This window comes from Pseudorca crassidens, chromosome 1 (assembly GCF_039906515.1).
Source record: "Pseudorca crassidens isolate mPseCra1 chromosome 1, mPseCra1.hap1, whole genome shotgun sequence".
In the NCBI taxonomy this organism is placed as follows: Eukaryota; Metazoa; Chordata; class Mammalia; order Artiodactyla; family Delphinidae; genus Pseudorca; species Pseudorca crassidens.
The window spans coordinates 144,874,624-144,894,935 of NC_090296.1; the positions used below are offsets into that span (position 1 = coordinate 144,874,624).

The following is a 20,312-nucleotide window of genomic DNA, read 5'->3' on the forward strand; positions in this document are numbered from 1 at the left end:
TCCAGGATAGATCATATGCTGGGCCACAAAGCAAGCCTCCATAAATTTAAGAAAATTGAAATCGTATCAAGCATCTTCTCCAACCACAACACTGAGATTAGAAATCAATTACAGGAAAAAAAAAAACCTGTAAAAAAGTGCAAACATATGGAGCTAAACAATATGTTACTAAACGACCAATGGATCACTGAAGAAATCAAAAAATACTTAGAGACAAATGACAACAAAAACACGATGATCAAAAACCTATGGGACACAGCAAAAACAGTTCTAAGAGAGAAGTTTATAGCAATGCTATCTTACCTCAGGAAACAAAAAATTCTCAAACAACCCAACCTTATACCTAAAGCAACTAGAGAAAGAAGAACAAGTAAAACCCAAAGTTAGTAAAAGGAAAGAAATCATAACAATCAGAGCAGAAGTAAATGAAATAGAAACAAAGAAAACAATAGAAAAGATCAATAAAACTAAAAGTTCATTCTTTGAAAAGACAGGCAAAATTGATAAAACTTTAGCCAGACTCATCAGAAAAAAAAGGGAGAGGGTTCAAATCAATAAAATTAGAAACGAAAAAGAAGTTACAACTGACACCACTGAAATACAAAGGACCATAAGAGACTACTACAAGCAACTATATGCCAATTAAATGGACACTCTAGAAGAAATGGACAACGTCTTAGAAAGGTACAACCTTCTAAGACTGAACCAGGAATAAATAGAAAATATAAACAGACCAGTCACAAGTACTGAAATTGAAACTGTGATTTAAAAACTTCCAACAAACAAAAGTCCAGGACCAGATGGTTTCACAGGTGAATTCTATCAAACATTTAAAGAAGAGTTAACACCTATCCTTCTGAAACTATTCCAAAAAACTGCAGAGGAAGGAACACTCCCAAACTCATTCTATATGGCCACGATCACCCTGATACCAAAACCAGACAAAGATACCACAAAAAAAGAAAATTACAGGCCAATATCACTGATGATAAAAAAAAAATCTTCAACAAAATACTAGCAAACAGAATCCAACAATACATTAAAAGGATGATACACCATTATCAAGTAAGATATATCCCAGGGATGCAAGGACTTTTCCATATCTGCAAATCACTCAGTGTGATACACCACATGAACAAACTGAAGAATAAAACCCATATGATCATCTCAGTAGATGTAGAAAAAGCTTTTGACAAAATTCAACACCCATTTATGATAAAAAAAACTCTCCAGAAAGTGGGCCTAGAGGGAACTTATCCCAACATAATAAAGAATTAAAATATGACATATGACAGACACACAGCTGACATCATTCTCAATGGTGAAAAGCTGAAAGCATTTCCACTAAGATCAGGAACAAGACAAGGATCTCCACTCTTGCCACTTTTATTCAACATAGCTTTGGAAGTCCTAGCCTCAGCAATCAGAGAAAAAAAAGAAATAAAAGGAACCCAAATTGGAAAAGAACTAAAACTGTCACTGTTTGCAGATGACATGATACTATACATAGAAAATCCTAAAGATACTGCCAGAAAACTACTAGAGCTCATCAATGAATTCAGTAAGGTTGCAGGATACAAAATTAATGCACAGAAATCTCTTGCATTCCTATATATTAACAATGAAAGATCAGAAAGAGAAATTAAGGAAACAATTCCATTCACCATTGCAACAAAAAGAATAAAATACCCAGGAATAAACCTACCTAAGGAGGCAAAAGACCTGTACTCTGAAAACTATAAGATGCTGATGAAAGAAATTGAAGATGACACAAACAGTTGGAAAGATATACCATGTTCTTGGATTGGAAGAATCAACACTGTCAAAATGACTATACTACCCAAGGCAATCTACAGATTCAGTGCAATCCCTATCAAATTACCTATGGCATTTTTCAAAGAACTAGAACAAAAATTTTTTTAATTTGTATGGAAATACAAAAGACCCCAAATAGCCATAGCAATCCTGAAAAACAGAGATGGAGGAATCAGGCACTTTGACTTCAGACTATACTACAAAGCTACAGTAATCAAAACAGTATGGTCCTAGCACAAAAACAGACACATACATCAATGGAACAGGATAGAAAACCCCAAAATAAACCCATGCACCTATGGTCAATTAATCTACAACAAATGAGGAAAGGACATACAATGTAGAAAAGACAGTCTCTTCAATAAGTGGTGCTGGGAAAACTGGACAGATACACACATTAATAAAAGAATGAAACTAGAACATTCTCTAACACCATACACAAAAATAAACTCAAAATGGATTAAAGACCTAAATGTAAGATTGGATACTATAAAACTCTTAGAGGAAAACATAGGCAGAACACTCTTTGACATAAGTCACAGCAATATCTTTTTGGATCCACCTCCCAGAGTAATGAAAATAAAAATAAACAAATGGGACCTAATTAAACTTAAAAGCTTTTGCACAGCAAAGGAAACCATAAACAAAATGAAAAGACAGCCCACAGAATGGGAGAAAATATTTGCAAACAAAGTGACCACCAACGGATTAATCTCTAAAATATACTAACAGCTCATGCAGCTCTATATAAAAAAAAAAAAAAATCCAATCAAAGAATGGGCAGAACAGCTAAATAGACATTTCTTCAAAGAAGACATACAGATGGCCAAAACGCACATGAAAAGATGTTCAGAGAAATAAAAATCAAAACTACAATGAGGTATCACCTCACACCAGTCAGAATGGCCATCATCAAAAAGTCTACAAACAATAAATGCTGGAGAGGGTGTGGAGAAAAGGGAACCCTCCTACAGTGTTGGTGGGAATATAAATTGACACAACCATTATGGAGGTTCCTTAAACAACTAAAAATAGAGCTACCATATGATCCAGCAATCCCACTCCTAGGCATATATCCGGAGAAAATCATAATTTGAAAAGATACATGCACCACAATGTTCATTGCAGCACTGTTTACAATAGCCAAGACATGGAAGCAACCTAAATGTCCATCGATAGAGGAATGGATAAAGACATGGTACATATATATGATGGAATATTACTCAGCCATAAAAAAATGAAATAATGCCACTTGCAGCAACATGGATGGGCCTAGAGATTATCATACTAAGTGAAGTAAGTCAGACAAAGACAAATATCATATGATATCACTTATATGTGGAATCTAAAAAAATGATACAAATGAACTTATTTACAAAACAGAAACAGACTCACAGACTTTGAAAACAAATTTACAGTTACCAAAGGGAAAAGGTAAGGGGAGGGATAAATTAGGAGTTTGGGATTAACATATACACACTACTATATATAACACAGATAATCAACAAGGACCTACTATATAGCACAGGAAACTCTACTCAATAATCGGTAATAACCTATATGGGAAAAGAATCTGAAGAAGAATGGATATATGTATATGTATAACTGAATCACTTTGCTGGACACCTGAAATTAACACAACACTGTAAATCACCTATACTCTAATATGAAATAAAAATTTTTTAAAAAGCCAGAAGGTAGCAATTGGGTATTGCAGCTTAAAGGAAATGAATGGTAGGAATCTGCATCTTTTTTAAACAGTTCTGGGCTGTGGCCCAAATTTGTTGACTCCAATTAGAAAAATCAGGACCTGATTTAGAGTTTGAGGTAAAGACTCCTTCACAGAAGGGAGCATTGACATCACAACTTTCAGCAGGCTCCAAATCTCCCTCCAAGCCCAGCTCTGCCCCAAGAGCCTACAGGGGGTTTTTTCTGACATCAATCATCCCTGGGCTGGTCCTTCGCAGTTCCCGCCGGGGCTTGGGCAAGGGCCCGAGGTTCCGGGGCAGACCCATCTCACCCACAGGTAGCATCCGCCCCACCAAGGGTTCAGCGGCCTCCCGCTGCCGTAGCTCCTCAGGGGAACCCTGCTCCTCGCTGCACAGGCTCGAGCGTTTCCATGTCAATGGTAACGGGGCATGTACCAAGTCCCGCATCTCCTCACGGGGGCGGGGCACACCCTCAGTGACGGGGGGCTGCCACAGAGGCTCAGGTGCCGGGTGGGGCTCATCTTCACTTCCAGGGGCTTGTCTGTTCTCCGGGCACAGGGTCCTCTTCTCCCCACCTGTCACTGGGAATAACAACATCCTTGTCAGAAATGGAGTAGCAGCACCTTCCTGAAGTCCTAGCTTTCCAATGCCCCAGTGCAATAAGCAACATGTGAAATGACCCAAGAGCTGAAGTTAGAGTGGTTTCTAAGCTTTCTCCAAAACAAAGAAAACCTGACGTCAGGGCAAGGCATTGGCCAGCTTGGTGACAGCACATAACAATTACCCCTGCTCTGGCCCGCAGCATTCAGACTACTGAGCTTCTGTTTCAGTTCCTGGTTGATCCACATGTGGCGGCCCAGCTCCTTCTCCAGAGCCTGAATTCTGGTCTCATACTGCCTCTTGCTGTCTGCTAACCCTTCACCAAGGTGGTCTGGAGGGAAAAGGCAGAAACAGGTGGCAAGGGGCTATGGGCAGGCGGCAGTTACCACGGCCTTTGGGGCAGGCCTGGGCCTCACCTCGACTCTGCTGGAGGAGGAGCTGGATGTTCTGCTCATGCTCCTTCTGCTGCAGGGTCAGCTGGCGGTCCATCTCCAGGCGCTGCCGCTCTAGAGCCACCTCCAGCCAATAGACCAGCCTCTGCTGCTCCTCCAGCTGCATCTCCAGCTCCGAGAAGGCAATCTGCTGCTGGTGCTGCTCCTCTCGGAGCGTCACCACCTGTCCCAAGGCCCAGCCAGGCTCAGCCCCAGTGCCGGCTCCCTTCACCCAGGGGATCCTCAACCAGGGGCAGCAGGTATTTGGCCAACTAGCCACCAACATCATCAACCTTCTCCCACTGAGTTCCAGGAGGAGGAGTCAGGGGCTCATGGGCCAGTGACCCACCTTGTCAAAGTACTTGCAGAGTAGGGCTCTGGTCTCCGAGGATGAGAGGTAGCTGAGCTTGGCCATGAGGTTCATCTCGCACTGGGACAGCAAGGAGGCCGAGGCCCGCAGCACCCGCTGGCGGCACGTGATGGCCTCGTTCTTGTACTCGATGGCAGCGTCCAGGGCCTCGATGGCCTCGTCCAGCTGGAACAGCGTCCGCTCCTCCTGCGGGGACATGGGACGTGTGGAGGTGGAGCGCTGGCTTCCTGCTCCACGGAACGCCCGCTCCCTGAACAGGTCCCGGGCAGGCTTGCAACAGTCACACGCAGCCATGACTCAGCCCATACATGTCCCCTCGTCCTAGCGCAGAGTCAGCACATGGAGAGAGGGGCCCCTGGCCACTACGGCAGGAACAGGGACACTTCCATCTCAGCCTCAGCCCGGGGGGGTACAGGAGGCTGGGGCTCGCCAAGAGGCTGCCCTCTGGAGCACATGGCCTCTGGCGTGACCTGCACTTGGGAGACCCTGCACTGGAGGGAAGGCGTGCTGGGACCACAGAGGCACCCAGGATCTGCTGAAGTCCGCTGCTCTTAACATGGGCTTTCTCTGCTGTCAGGAGGGCAAACCTGTGTGGCTGAGGTGTGCTGACATGGTCCCAACTCTCATCCCACGTTAGGGAGTTGAGAGGTGTGAGCTCGTGATACATACACGAGGTCAACGTGCCGCAGGACGCGGAACGAGTCCAGAGTCCAGCTGGGCGGGACCGAGGGCAGCCAGGCCCCAGCCGTGTGTCCCAGACATGGGGGCTGGAGCGGTGGGGGGGAGGGCCAGTTCTGTGCGTTCTTGGTGGGCTAACACCCGGGAGGAACGCGTGCGTGTCCAAAAGCAGCAAGGCCCGCAACCCAGCGTGGAGCAGGCAGCCAGGGCCAGCCCGCAGGGCGCACCTCAGGCGACAGCAGGCTGCCCTGCCTCAGCTTGCCGTCAATCTCCAGCCGCTGCTTCAGCAGCGCGTCCTTCTCCTGGCGCAGGGCGTCGATCTCCCCACGGATCTGCTGCTGGCTCTGGGCGCTGCCCTGCCGCAGCTGCCCGCTCTTCTCGGAGAGCTCCTTCTCCAGGTGCTCCAGCCGGCTGGACACACGCACAATGTCCTCGTTGAGGGCCTGTGGGCGGCACAGCTAGTGATTAGGGAAGAAGCAGGCCCCATCCTCCCCAGGGCGACAGGGATGGCCCAGCCCCACCACAGGATGCTGAGGAGTGCTGCTCCACGGGAGGCCTGACTCTCAGCTCTGCATAAGCCGGGGAGTGGGCACCTATGGGACCCGAGCCTCTGAAGAGGGGCCCCCAGAGACGGCCTGGAAGGAGGATACAGACAAGCTGAGGAAAGGGCAGTCCTGACAAGGAGGGAACAACCCGGGCAGAAACAGAGCGGGATGGTGGTGGCCTGTTACGGCGATGACGTGACTCCAGCTTGCGATGGGAATTATGGGAAATCAGTGGCCAAATCCCAAAGGCCCTTCTGGGAACCTGATGTGGGAGGAAGTAAGGGCTCTAGTGGCCGAGGGAAGTTCCAGATAATCCAGCTGAATCCTCTTGGACTCCATGAGGGCAGAAGTGAGTCTGGAACCCTGTGGGCATCTAGCCTGAGCACCCGCTCCTGGAACAGGCTCTGGGCTTTGTGTGTGACATACGCCTTCTCTGATCCTCATGACCACACTGTGATTCCATCTGACAGAGGAGGAAGGTATGGCTCAGAAGCTTCCTGCTCAAGAGGAGGCAATGAAGCCTAGCAGAGCTGGGTGGGGCCAGGTTCATCTGCCTCCAGTGCCAGTGAAGGCTCTTCCACTCTGGCCATACCACCTCTCCATACCTGTGGTTCCCTGTTCTGCCTGCACAGTCCAGAGCAGGTGGTTAATGAGGTAAAATGAATTGTGGGATAGATACTTGGAGAGGTTCTTCTATCCACACAGCAGCACCTGCATCACAGACACCCTAAAGCCCTAGAATTCTTGAGAGATCCATAGGATATAGCTTGACCTGGCTGGAACTTACCTGGCAGGGACATCACCTAGAAGAACCGCACCTGTCTAGAACTCACCTGGCAGTGTTATCAAATGGAGAGATCTCACTTGGAAGGACCTCACCTGATGGAATCTCACCTGGCAGGACCTCACCCGGCAGAAACTCAACTGGCAGGCTCTCGCCTTGCTGGACTTCACCTGGCAGGGCCTCCCATGGCAGGGCCTCATCGGGTAGGGCCTCACCTGGCAGGACCTCACCTGGCTGGACCGCAGGCGCTTGCTCTCCAGCCCCGTCTTCTCCTGCATCAGGGCCTCCTTCTTGGCCAGGATGGCCTCCCGCTTGTGGAGCTCCTCCCCTAGCTCCTCCAGCGCCCGCCGCTGCTGTAGGACCTTCTCCATCTCCTGGTCCAGCCACTTCTTCTGCTCTTCAATCTTCTGAGGGACAGTGGAGGCGGGGAGGGAACTCAGCTTTCACCTCTGGCTGCGTGGGTGGTGCAGGCGGCCACCCAGGTCAGGTGGGGAGAATGGTGTACCCACCATCTGACCCCCCGGGGACTCTAGCAACTGGACAGGCTGCCCAGCCAGGCTGTGGGTGCCCCTGGGGGTGCAGGCTCAGCCCAGGCCCCACCTGCTGCTGCTCCAGGCTGACAACAGAGCCGTTGCTGCCGCTGCGCCGCTTCCTCTGAAATGCCGCAATCTCTTCTGTCTTGATCTTCAGGATCTTTTGCTGCTGCTCGTGCTTCAGCTCCAGCTCCTGGGGATGTGCAGGGTGAGAAGCTCAGTGGGCAGGGCCGTGAGTGGTACCCGCATCCTCCCAGAGCCGGTGATCCCCCAAGCCCAAAGGAGTGCCTACCCTGCTCCCAAGACAGCCCTGTGCAGCAACCCCCAGCCTCGCCACCCCCAAGTCTCGCTGGGGACCCGCAAACAGAAGCAAACATTTGCAAGATGCCAGTCCCCTTATATAATTCATCCTACTGAATTCTCACCCTAGCCCTGAGTTTCCCATAACTCTCCTCATTTTCAAGTAAAAAATCAAACTCAGGGAAGCCAAGTGAGCCGCTTTATAAGGTCACGTGGCTGTAAGTGCTCCCCTGGCTGTGTGCCCCGCCTGGCCTCCTGGCTGGGACACAGGCACCCCACCGCCCAAGCGCCTGACCTTGACACGGTGCTGCCGCTTGTTCATCTCTGTCTCCAGGCGCCGCTTCTGCTCTGTCTCCTCACGAAGCCGCCTTTGCAGCTGCCCCTGCTGCTGCCGCATGAGCTGCACATTCCTCTCCAGCTCCTGCAGCCGCTTCTCGCTCTGGGCCGACAGCGACACCAGCCGCTCTGTCGCCTGTTTCTTCTCCTTCAGCACCTGGGACCAACACAGCCTCTGCTGGGCCACGCGTGGGGGCTGCCGAGAGCCTGGCATGGTGCCGGGCACTCAACAAGGGCAGGCAGGACAGAAGAACGGCACATAGAGGGACAGACAGAAGGGAAAACAGGCAGATGGATGACGGACTAATTAAAATATCAAAATTATAAGAATGTCAAGCTACTACGATGCTTATTACGTACTAAGCGCTACATCAAGTGCTCTCAGTATACTAAATGATCCTAACAATCTGATGAAAAGGTTTTAAAGGTTTCCTACTTAACAGATTAGGAAACTGAGGCACAGAGAGGCTAGGAAACTTGACCAAAGACACATAGCTAGTAAATGGCAGAGCTGGGATTCAAACCCAAACAAAGAGCACAGGCTCCAGAACCTGTGCTCTTAATCACTCTACTGTATGGTCTCTTGGACACCTGAACTGAGAAAAGAAGGAATGAATAATGGATGGACAGCTGCAAAGAATGGATGGCAGGGTGGGTGGACAGACAGATGATGGGATCATATAAAGGTAAAAAACAGGATGGACAGATAATGCAAGGGTCCATCAAGGGGAATAGAAAGACAAATGAATAGACACATAAACGGACAGTTAGTCATACCAACTGATAAAAGGACAATCGGATGGATGGATTAGATAGACACATGGACTGATGGGTGGATGGACAGAGGGATGATGGTTTGGAGAGGCGGGTAAATGGAGAACTGGAAGGGTAGACAGATGGAGGGAGGCGGGAGGAGCTGCAGGAGAGAAGGCTGGTTTCTCCCGATGTCCACCCCTCACCCTCACTGGTCTCCTAGATGGTCTTCGGGCAGGCCCCACCTCCCTGCCTCTGCTGTGTTTAAACCTGAGCCGACTCCCAGCACCGCCAGCTTCTACCTAATGCCAGCCTCACCCTGAGAGACCAGGAGGGCGTTAGTGCCACCAGCCGGGGCTGGGGCACGAGGGCCTGAGCACCCACAGGTTCCACAGTGAGCTTGGGCTCCAGGGCTCACATGTCTTGATCCCAGAACCCCAGCCTGGGAGGCAGCAACCACCACCCCCAGGGTCCGGACAGGTCAGTACCTGCACTTGGCTCTGAGCGGCAGCAACCCTCTTGCGGAACTCCTGGAGCTGCGAACACTCGCTGGCGTCCTGGGGCTCCTTGCCCTCAAGCTCCCGCAGCTGCCTCTGGCCTTCACTCAGCTCAGTCCGCACCCGCTCTGCCTCCTGCTCCAGCTCCCGGATGCGCTGGCTGTGCTGGCGGTTCAGGGCCTGGGCCGCCTTCCCTGGAAGAAAAGGCGAGGGTCGTGTCAGCACAGCCCCTCTGCCTGAAGAGCATTGTAGTTCATTCCCCCGGGAGCTTTTCCAGACCTCTGTCAGCCCTGGGCACCTACATGGATTTTGCCACAACTCTGTACCCCTAGAACTGTGATTTACTTAACATTTTTCTTTAAATTGACACATTTTTTAAATTAGCCTTATCCATAGCAGTGACCCAGGGAAAATACGGGTTTACTTGTTTTACTTTTAACTAACACATGCTAAAGTAAATATGTAACTTGAGCCTGCATACAACTAAGCCTCTAGAACTAACTTCCATTTGTAGGAAATATGGAGGACAGAGGGACAAGCTAAATGACACCACAGGAAGCTAATAGACAAAACCCAGAACATTTGGAGTTTGGAACATTCTATAGGATGACTGTGTAAAGGTGAGAGAAGGGAGATTTCAGAGAACTAACGTGCAAATATAATGTGTGGACAAGCCCGGAGCTGCACACAGACACTGCTGTAGAGCTGCTTCTGCTCTGGGCATTGAAAGGGCATGAGTTCTGCTAGATGTGCTAATGGCATTTTGGTTAAAATGTTGAAAAAGAGGCATACTGAAAGGTGTAGGGATGAAATGACATGCTGTCCTGGATTTGCTTCAAAATATTTCAGCAAAGAAAAAAGGGAGAGATAAAACAAATGGGAGCAAAGCTTGGAAATGCTAAATCTGGTGATAGGGACTCTCATATGTCTATTTGAAATTGTTCCCAGTGCATTTTGGAATAAATAAAATTATAACTATTAAAATTAAAAAGCTCAACTAGTCACCACCAAAAATCATCCCCTGCTCGTTCACCAGTATCACCAGTAGTAGACGTAGATGATCTGGGGACGCTGTTTGCTCCCAAGGACCAGGAGATTCTGTGCCCAGTGTGGTACCTGACACACAGCAATTGATAATAATATTGGGTTGGCCAAAAAGTTCGTTTGAAAACCCGAACGAACTTTTCAGCCAACCCAATAATAAGAACTAATGCTTCCTGAAAGCCAGCCTAAGCACTTCACTTGAATTAGCTCATTTCAACAACCTATAAAGCAGGTTCAGTTACTATCTCCATTTCAGAGAGGAGAAAACTGAAGCACAGAGGCATTATCCTACCTGCTCAAGGTCACATATCTGGAAGAAACTGAGCTGGTTTACCAAACCTATGCCACCTGGACCCCGCTCCTAACCACCCTCAGGTGGGAGGCCAGCCCAAAAACCCTCCCCCTCACCTGTGCGGACCAGCTCGCCTATGAGCTCCTCCTTCATGCGGATGTTGATGGCCAGCTCACGGATCTTCTGCTGGGCTTGGGCCAGCCGCCACTCAGAGGCCATGGCAGTGGGGGCCTGGTGGGGCCGAACCAGGGCCTGGCTCCCACCAACCACTGTAATAGGCTGACTGTCAGGGCCGCTGTCCCAGCTAACAGTGGGGGGGAGGGGGAGGGGAGGGGGAGGGGAGGGGAGGGGAGGGGAGGGGAGGGGAGGGGAGGGGAGGGGGAGGGGAGGGGAGGGGAAGGGGAGGGGAGGGGAGGGGAGGGGGAGGGGAGGGGAGGGGAGGGGAGGGGGAGGGCATGCCCTGGCCAGCAACAGCCAGGGGTTGTGTGTGGACTGTCCAGGATGGCCAGTCCAGGACCATGAAGGGGAAAAGGGGTCAGGACCCTCTCTGTGCCCTACCCAGCTCACCTCTGGGCCCCGGAATGGTTGCACCCAGCTCCTCCAGGCGAAGCTCTGGGCCCTTCCTGTTGAGTGGACTCCCTGGGCGGGCCCCCATCCTCTGGCTCCCCTTACTGATCCTATTCCTGGAGGGCAGAAGTGGGAGCCTGTATCCCTCCCCAGCCCAGCTACCTCCTGGGCCCAGGAGGGGAAGAGAGGCCACCAGGGTCACTGTTACCCCAGGATGTCAGTCTGGCAGAATTCTGAGGCCAGCAGCTGAGCTTAGAGGGTGCAGGGCAGCTGGGGGAACCGAGGGCCACCTTGGAGGTTGAGAACCAGGAAGTCTGGGCCCATCCCCTCAGCACACTCACCCCAGCGAGAACTCTTGATTCAGAGCCCATAGTCCCTGCCTGCTCTCCCCCAAGGGCCGGCCAGGGCGACGCAGGCGAGGGAACCCTGAGACCCCAGTGGGATCCTCCTCCTGCCCAGCCGGGGCCCTGAGCCAGTCCTTGTCAGGTGGGCCGTGGGTCCCACTCACCTGCGTGGGTGCAGGATCCGTCGGGGTGGCTCCTCCTCCCCCCCCCGCCTCCTCTTCCTCTGATGCAGCTGAAGAGCCACTTCCCAGCCTCTCTCCCTCTGCCAGCAACTTGGCTCCAGCCTCCCCGCCATTTGTCACTTGCTAGGGGAATGCCAGGTTTCAGGATAGGAAGCTTCTAGGGCATTCTTCATCAGCCACCTCCCACCACCAAGTCTTTGCTCCCACCTACACCCACCTTGCATGCTCCTCACATCTCTACCTCTTCCAGCCCTACTTTACCTTCAGGATCTAGCTCAAATGACACCTCTGGGAAGCCTTTCCACTCTCAAGTCGGAGCAGGAGCTTCCTCCCTCTTCCCTCGCTCCTCCCTCTTCTCCCCCTCTTCTCTTCCCCCTCTCCAACCCTGCTCCGGCTCCCATAGCAAACCTGGCACTCCTCGGGGGACAACTGGTCCTTTCTGTCTCGTATACAGGTCATCTGCACCAAGTTTTATCTCACCAACAACGCCCTGCTAGAGTAGGGGGGCTGCATAACAGGCTTCTGCCAAACCCACGTCCTCCCTCTCCTCAGTCCCTCAGGCCTTTAGAGCTGAGATGACCCAGAGCTCTCAGGCAGATGCAGGAGCAGCCTTTGTCCAAAAGGCCCCAAGTGACAGAACTAGAAACAAGAGACCAGGCTTGAGGAGCAGATTAGAGCTCAGGAAAGAGTGAACTTGCAAAGAAACGCGTCCAAAGATGGAGAGGGTGTGGCCTCGGGGGTGATGAGCTCCCCACCCCTGGAAGTATGTGAGCTTTCCACTCCATACTGGAAGCCAGAAGCCCCTCTATAACCTCCTCACTCTGAGCGATCCCAGGTACTCCAGGGATGCTCAACGGCACCAGATCCTTCTGAGAAGCCCTACGCAAATTTTGGCCATTCCTCTAGGAACCACCAGAAAGGGGCATCTCATAGATGGTCCCATGAAAGCATGGGGTGAGGGACACATTCCCCAGCATCACCTTCCCCTGCCAGAGCCTGCCCAGGTCAACAGGCCCAGCAGACACGCCACCTCCTCACCTCTCCCCAATTCTCAGGGCCAACTTCATCTCCAGGAAGGCAGGCAGGGGGCACCATGCCCAGCACATGGGTGTGGGCACCCCCCAGGGGGGCCGTGTGAGGCCGGGGCATAAAGGACTCAGGAGGCAAGCCCTGCAAGAGCCCTGGGGCCCCCCAGCCAGGCCGCACCAGCTCCAGCCGCAGCCGCAGCTCTGCCATCTCCTCCTGCTGCTCACGAAGACGGTCGCTCTGCAAGACACGGTCCAAGTGCGGATGGGGCAACGCGGAAGTGCGAAAGGTAGGGTGCAGGGATGCTGAGAGGCAGAAGTGCAGGAAACCGAAGAGCACGTCTGAGGCCACCCTGCCCTCTCTGTGCTAAAATGGAGGAGGGCCAAATACCTCTGACCACCTCTTGGTGTCCCTCCCACGCGCACACACACTGCATCAGTTCCGGTTCAAACTCACCCACCCTGCCACATCCTATCACTCCCTCCATATCCATGCCATTCACTGCCACCAGAGGGCGCCAGGAGCAATGCTGACCCAGTTACCCTGGGACAAAAGGAAAAGCCCAGCTCTGGAGTCTCATTCTGCTACCCCTCCAGTCCCACTTCCTATCCATCCTCATGACCATCCTGCACACCCACCCGCACCAATGTGTTCCTCACCTCCACACTTTTGCTCATACTGCGCACCCCGTATCTCTACCCATCCTGCCAGAACCCGCCCCCCCACCCACACAGCTAACTTCCTCTCATCCTGACAGGCTCAGCTCAGTTTCACCTCCCAGCAGAAGTGCCCCCCCCACCACTGTGGAAGGGGGTGCCCCACCTGCAGCTTGTACTGCTCCATGGCGTCCTCCAGCGCAGCCAGAAAGTCTCGGTTCTCCTCCTCCAGCCGGGCCACCTGGCTCTGCAGGGCCAGCAGCTGCAGTGCCCCCTCATCTTCCTATGGGGCCGGGAGAGAAGTTTCAGGGCCAGGAGCTGTCAAGACAAGCCTGCCTGTCCCTGAGACACCTCAGCCCTCTCCCTGCCCTGCCAGAGGTTCCCCTAGCCGGGCTTGCTACTCTGCTCCAAGCCCCACCTGCAACAGGGGCTCGAGACCCCACCTGGCCTGCAGTCCCCTCCACAAGCCATTGGGCCAGCTCTTGTAATTATTAATCATATTTTCATTAACAATAACATCACTATTATTAGGAACAACTAGCCTTCACCTGCACTTGTGACACCTTCAGTCCTTACATCACCAGGAGGTAGATACTAATGCTATCCCTATTTTACAGATAGAGACGCTGAGGATTGGAAAGTCATCAAGGTCACCAGCAGAAGTGCCTCTGAATCCCGAATGTGCTCTGCTAATGAGCAAGGGACAGGGACACAGCTAGCTGTATGAAGACTTTCTTCCTTCCCCATCCCCTCCCCACCCCTAGGCCACACCTGACCCCTGGCCACCTTTCGTCCGCCGGGTCCCTGCATGGCCTGCTCCTCGGCGGAGGCACTCTCGATGCCGCTGTCGGGACCGGAGGCAGAGCTTAGGGCGCTGCGCTCACCCTCGACGGCGCACAGCCAGTCGCGCACCTTGCGGGCGGCGGCGCCAGGCAGCCCGGGCTCGGCCTGTAGCTCGCGCAGGAGGCTGTAAGCGGCGTCAGTGCGGGCCCGGTAGCGAGCGCACTCGGCGCCAAGGCGGGCGGCGGCCGCGGCGGAGGCGGCGGTGGGGCCCAGGGCGCGCCGGCCCCGGTGGATGATGCGCGTCTCCGAGCGGTGTCTAGGCGGCCCCCGCGGGCCAGCAGCTGCCTCCTCAGGTGCCCGCTCGGCCTCAGGCCGCCAGTTGACAGTAGCGCGGTTGCGGATGTTCTGGGCGCGGCTGGCGTAGTTCAGGGTGTTGAGAGTCTCGTCGAAGTCCGAGGAGGAAGGGCTGACGCAAGCGATCATCACTGTCTTGGCATTCCCGCCCAGGGAGTCTCTGAGGATCCTGAGGGCGCCAGGCAAGACGCGTTAGGGGCCCCAACGTCCCAGGTACAGACCCCAAACAGGGTCCGATCCTCGGCATGCTTCCCCATGGGCCGGATACCTCTAACCGTCTGATGGGGACCCATCTCCTAGTCACCTCCCCCCAACCCCAGAGGCCAGACAGCAGCTAGAACAGACTAGCGTGGCTCTTGGGGCCCCTTCTCTGTGGGCCTGCGGCCATCGGCGGCTCACCGGGTGATCTTGGAGTCCCGGTAGGGGATGTGGCTGCCACGGCGCTGGGGGTCACCCAGGGCGCTGATGACGTTGCCCAGCGCCAAGAGGCTGCTGTTGATCTGGATGCTCTCCTTGAGCCGCTCGCCTGTGCTGCCCGTCTTGAGCACCCTCTCTGAGCCTGCCAAGTCCACGAAGTGGAACTTGGAGATGAGCAGCTGGCCCGCAGCAGGTCGGGGGAGGCGGCTGGGGGCGCGCCCCCGCTGCTCCAGGGTCACGGTGAACACAGTGTGTGAGCGGCTGGAGAGGTGGTTGAGGTGTGTGGCCCCCGTGTGCCGTGCTGCATTGCCCATCTCCAAGAGGCTCAGCACCTCATCCAGGCCCTCCACGTCGACCTCCTTCACTCCACACAGCACTGCGGGCACAGAAGGCCATGAGCCCGGGGCAGGGGCAGCCTGAGACTGACAGCCAGGAGAGCAGGCAGAGCACGGCTGGTCCCCTAAAGCTCTTCCTGACTCAGGGCTCCCTTCCCCATGCCCAGGGGGTCCTGCCCATACTGGCTGGGGCTTGAGGGGGCTCCAGCTTCCCCACGCTTACCTCAATGCCTATCACTCTGGGCACACCAATGTATACTGAACTCAGTAGAGACGGGAAGCGAAAGCAAAACTTTCCAGAGCTTGGTTTCCCAGTTAGGAGGTACCCCCACCAGACAGGTAAGCCACCCTAAGCAGGTAAAGCCTCCCCAAGCCAGGTATCCTGCTCCCAGCCAGTGGTAGACCCAGGAGTTCCTCACCAACATTCCCACGATCATCTTCCCGAAGCTGGATGTCACGGCTGGCGGTGCCCACCTCCAGCAGGTCTCGGAACTCCTCCTTGTACACTTCCAGGTAGGACACGTGCACCAGACAGTCAAGCAGGTCATTCTCATCAATCAGCTTAAAGGCCTCAGCCATGGCCCGTGGGATGATGCCCTGCTCGTCCTCGTGAAGAGAGGCTGAGGAGACACCGCAGGGCCTCCTGCCACCATGCTTTCAGCTGGATGTGGCACCCACAAGGCCCAGAAGCCCCTAGCAGCAGCTGGAGGATGGGGCTCCAGTGTGGAGAAGGCAGCAGCAGAGGCCAGGATGGGCTGGGCAGCCTGAGCTAGGCCATGCCCCAGGGTGGTCAGGCAGAATTTCAGAGTTGGAAGTAACCTCTCAAGGTTCAACCAATCCCTTTCATGATGTAAGCATCCCCTCCACTACATCTCTGCCAGGCGGTCAGATACCCTTTGCTTGATTACTCCTGGAGACTCATTACCATAGTCTATGCTCAGTTACCTAAAGGACCTCCTAAATTTATCCCAAGGAAGTAATAAGAGGATATTCAGAACATATTCTTCCTCATAACTCAATAAAAATGTAAACATCCTAAGTGTCCATCCTAACATCCAAACAGGGGACCTGGTTAAATAAGTTACCTTATACTCACAATGGCATGCCAGGCAGCCATTAAAATTTTTGATTGAAGAATATTTAATGATACAGAGAAATGTTCATGATATACTGTTAAAAAAATAAAACAGGATACAAAAGAGTGGGTACACTATTATACCATTTTTTAACGTATACTAATTTTCACCCAGAAAGACTGAAATGCTAACAGGGTGAGTGATTTCTGAAAGGCAATTATCAAGTAAGTTTTATTTTGTGTATGTGTTTTCTGTATTCTCCTAATTTTCCACAACAAACATGTACACTTTTAAAACCTAGGATAAAGCAGTTCATGCTCTTTAAAAGGGGGCAGTTCCTTCAGTTGGCCTAAAGCATCTCTCCCAAAACTCTGCTCCAGAGCCTCATGGAACCAGCCTACTTCCCTGCTATGCAGCAGCCAAAGCATATCTCTTCCAGGACAGTTCCCCTTCCAACCACTCTGACCAGAACATGGATTCCTGACCCCCAGCAGCCATCCTAACAACCTCCAGAGACAAGCCAACTTCCCGTGCCCTTCCTCCCCGTGAGGTCCCCACAGCCAGACAGCATGGTCCCATCTCTATGGAGTTGAGAAGGTCACTCACCTCCGAGGACTCTTCCTGCCTGCCCGACCCGCCCACTGACACAGCTGATCCCACTCCGGGCTGCAAATCTGTTTAGGAAACCTGCCCCTCCCCCCTCCCCCAGCATCCTCATCTTCAACAGAGAATGGCAGCAAGAGGGCAGGGGCAGAAATTCAGGAGACATTGAGGACCCTCAACAAGGGAAGGGGGCCTCAAGCAGGGTCACTCACCCACACTGGCCTCCCCCATGGTGTATGTCTTCCCGGAGCCTGTCTGACCGTAGGCAAAGACGGTGGCATTGAAGCCCTCAAAAAAAGCCTCGAGGAGGGGTTGCACGCAGGCCTGGTACACAGCCTCCTGCCCGGCGTCCTCGTCCAGCACTACGTGGAAGCCAAAGTGGCGGTCCCGGCCCAAAGTGACCCGGCCGTGCCCCGGCTCCACCCTCAGGCAGCTCTGGTGCCCGTGCAGCAGCTCCTTGGGCAGCAATGGGCGGACTCGAAGGGCCACCCTCACTGGGGCCTCCTCAGCCCCTGGCAGCCTCTGGGCCTCCAGCCCCATGTTGAGGGAAGGCTGTTCCCTGCCCTGCGAAGAGAGGAAGAGGCCCCTGCCATCAGCACCTGGACTCACTTTGCAGGTGACCTGGAGCCAGATCCTGCAGCTCCTGACCTTGCAAGGATTAAAAGGGAGGGTGGTCAAAACTCAGAACATCCTCCGTGCCCCAACCTAATGCCCAGATGCTGCAAGGGCCACGATAAAAATCCTACACAGTAACATTTCATGGCTCCCATCACTGGCAAAATAAGGCCCTAACTCCTCCACCTGACATCCAAGGGTTTCTGTGTTCCAGCTGCATCCTTCCCCTGGGACCCTATCTCCTAGAAGGAAGACACACAGACACACACACAAGCAGCACCACATCAGGGATCTCTTCCCTAACACCTATTGGGTTTTCCATAGTCTCTGCCTTTGTCATCTCACATCCCCTGCTCCACCTTCTTAAAAAGAGTCAGCACAGGACAGGAATAAAGATACAGATGTAGAGAATGGACTTGAGGACACAGGGAGGCGGAAGGAGAAGCTGGGATGAAGTGAGAGAGTGGCATGGACATATATACATTACCAAATCTAAAATAGCTAGTGGGAAGCAGCCGCATAACACAGGGAGATCAGCTCAGTGCTTTGTGGCCACCTAGAGGGGTGGGATAGGGAGGGTGGGAGGAGATATGGGGATATATGTACACATACAATGATTCACTTTGTTATACAGCAGAAACTAACACACCATTGTAAAGCAATTATACTCCAATAAAGATGCTAAAAAAAAAAAAAAAAAGCAGGGCTTCCCTGGTGGCGCAGTGGTTGAGAGTCCGCCTGCCGATGCAGGGGACATGCGTTCATGCCCTGGTCCGGGAAGATCCCGCATGCCACGGAGTGGCTGGGCCCGTGAGCCATGGCCGCTGGGCCTGCGCGTCCGGAGCCTGTGCTCCTCAACGGGAGAGGCCACAACAGTGAGAGGCCCACGTACCGCTTGAGACCAAGCCCCCACCATCAAATACTGCCAATCCCATCTTCTAAATATCAAGTACACCTGCTTCTTTCCATCCTATTACCAAAGCTCTGATCCTGCCCACCGACATCTCGACGGAATGACATTTACCAGCCTCCTCACTGGCCTCAGCCTCCCTGCACCTTCCTATGCAGCAACACGGGCATTTTTCAGAAATGCAAATGCGCTCACATCACTCTCCTATTTAAACTCCCCCCAGAAGAGACTCCCTAATGCTCTTGAGATTCAAAACCTTAACAGGAAAAAAAAAACTTTTAATGGGCCCTGCCTACCCCCTATACCCCACCTTTCCTCACCTTTCTCCTCCTGCAGCACACTCAGTGTTGCCCAAGACTCCTCATCCCTCCAGGCTTAGGCTGGTCCCACCTTCAGGGAGCCAGGGAGGGGCCCCTGCTCTGTGCCCCCACCACTACACATACACATACACACACACACACACACACACACACACACAATGCCCTGTGGTTCTCCCATCAGCCACTGACCACTCCCTTCCCTTGCAAAAGACAGATTACCCGTCGTCCCCCCCCCCCCACGTCCCAATCTGGGAGCTGGGAGGCAGGGACCCTCCTGTCCCCTTCGTGCTGCATCTTCAGCACCCAGCACAAGGTCCGACGCTTAGTAGCTGCCCAATAGTGATGAATAATCTTCATCCAAGGAAACTTCCCCATCTCCTTCCTCCTTTCTCTTATCGCAGTCCTCACCACTCCCTACCCCCACCCCCAGGTCACAGCACTTTATTTTTCACTACTTAACGTCTCTCAGCAGCTGTAACGGTTCTTTCGTTAATTCAATCATCAGCGCCTGCTGGGTGCCCGGCCCTGGGGCCACAGCGGTAACTGCCACGCGATACTGTGGGCGCCTTCGCGCACCCCTCACCCAAAGCTTTTCCAGACCCGTGCAGTCCCGGCTTCTCCGCACCCCGGCTCGGGGCACAGTGCTCCGCGCACCGAAGGCGCCCGGACAACACCGGGGCGGTCGGGCGCCCGGGGTAGGGGAACCGGAGTCAGAAGCGCCAGGCAAGGGATAGGAGCTCGCGGAAAGTTCGGAGAAGTGATTTCAAATGCGAATCCAACTCTCGCAGCGTGGGCGCTAGCTCCTCCTGGCCAGGCCCATAAGGCCGTCCTCAGGCCCCCGACTTAGGAAAGGGGAGACTCCCACCCGCCCAGACACGGACTTCCAGGAGACTGGTAAGCAAGGATGGGGGAGGTCCCCGTGCTCGGTCAGGGCTCCCCAGGCGTGCCGACACCGTGCCACCCGGTCCAGGCGCGCGCCTCCTCCCTCCTACCCCGGTCCTCGACCGCCACCCCTCCCCGGCCCACACCCACCCGCTCCGGTGTGAGCGTAGTCCCGCCGCGGGACGGTCAGGCTCTGAGCCCCAGCGCGGCGCGCGCGGATGCCGTCACCGGGACCCCCGCCCACCAAAACATCCCGCCCCTCATCCGCAACTCCGCCCACCTGGGCGCTCGGGGGCGGCGGCGCGGGCTGCGCGGCGCCGCGGAGTCTGTCGGCAGACGGGGCGGGGCGGCGACAGGAGGGGCGGGGGATTGGGCGTGGCCTGGGCTGAAGTGCGGGGGCCCCTTATCCCTGGGCCCCCAGCACCGTGTGGGGGCACCCAGCAGCGGCCGGAGTCGCGAGCACTATTCGCCGAATTCTGGGGACACAGCGACCAACAAGGCCGCCCGGATTCTCCGAGCTGGAGAAGCCCACCAGCTCCTGGAGCGGGGAGCCTA

At 53.7% G+C, this 20,312-nt stretch overlaps 1 protein-coding gene across 1 annotated transcript; it reads right to left on the reverse strand.

The window, feature by feature from the left end:
- Positions 1-3,211: 3,211 nt before the first annotated feature.
- KIF7 (kinesin family member 7) lies at positions 3,212-20,040 on the reverse strand. Its single transcript, XM_067696624.1, is given in 20 exon segments — positions 3,212-4,105; positions 4,309-4,455; positions 4,541-4,739; positions 4,905-5,111; positions 5,831-6,046; positions 7,163-7,339; positions 7,533-7,658; positions 8,061-8,258; positions 9,343-9,545; positions 10,804-10,956; positions 11,255-11,370; positions 11,763-11,800; positions 11,802-11,903; positions 12,819-13,046; positions 13,629-13,745; positions 14,249-14,768; positions 14,999-15,392; positions 15,771-15,971; positions 17,243-17,594; positions 19,908-20,040. Coding segments are annotated over 19 exon segments (4,044 nt in total). The 5' UTR covers positions 17,571-17,594; positions 19,908-20,040; the 3' UTR covers positions 3,212-3,731.
- Positions 20,041-20,312: the final 272 nt, after the last annotated feature.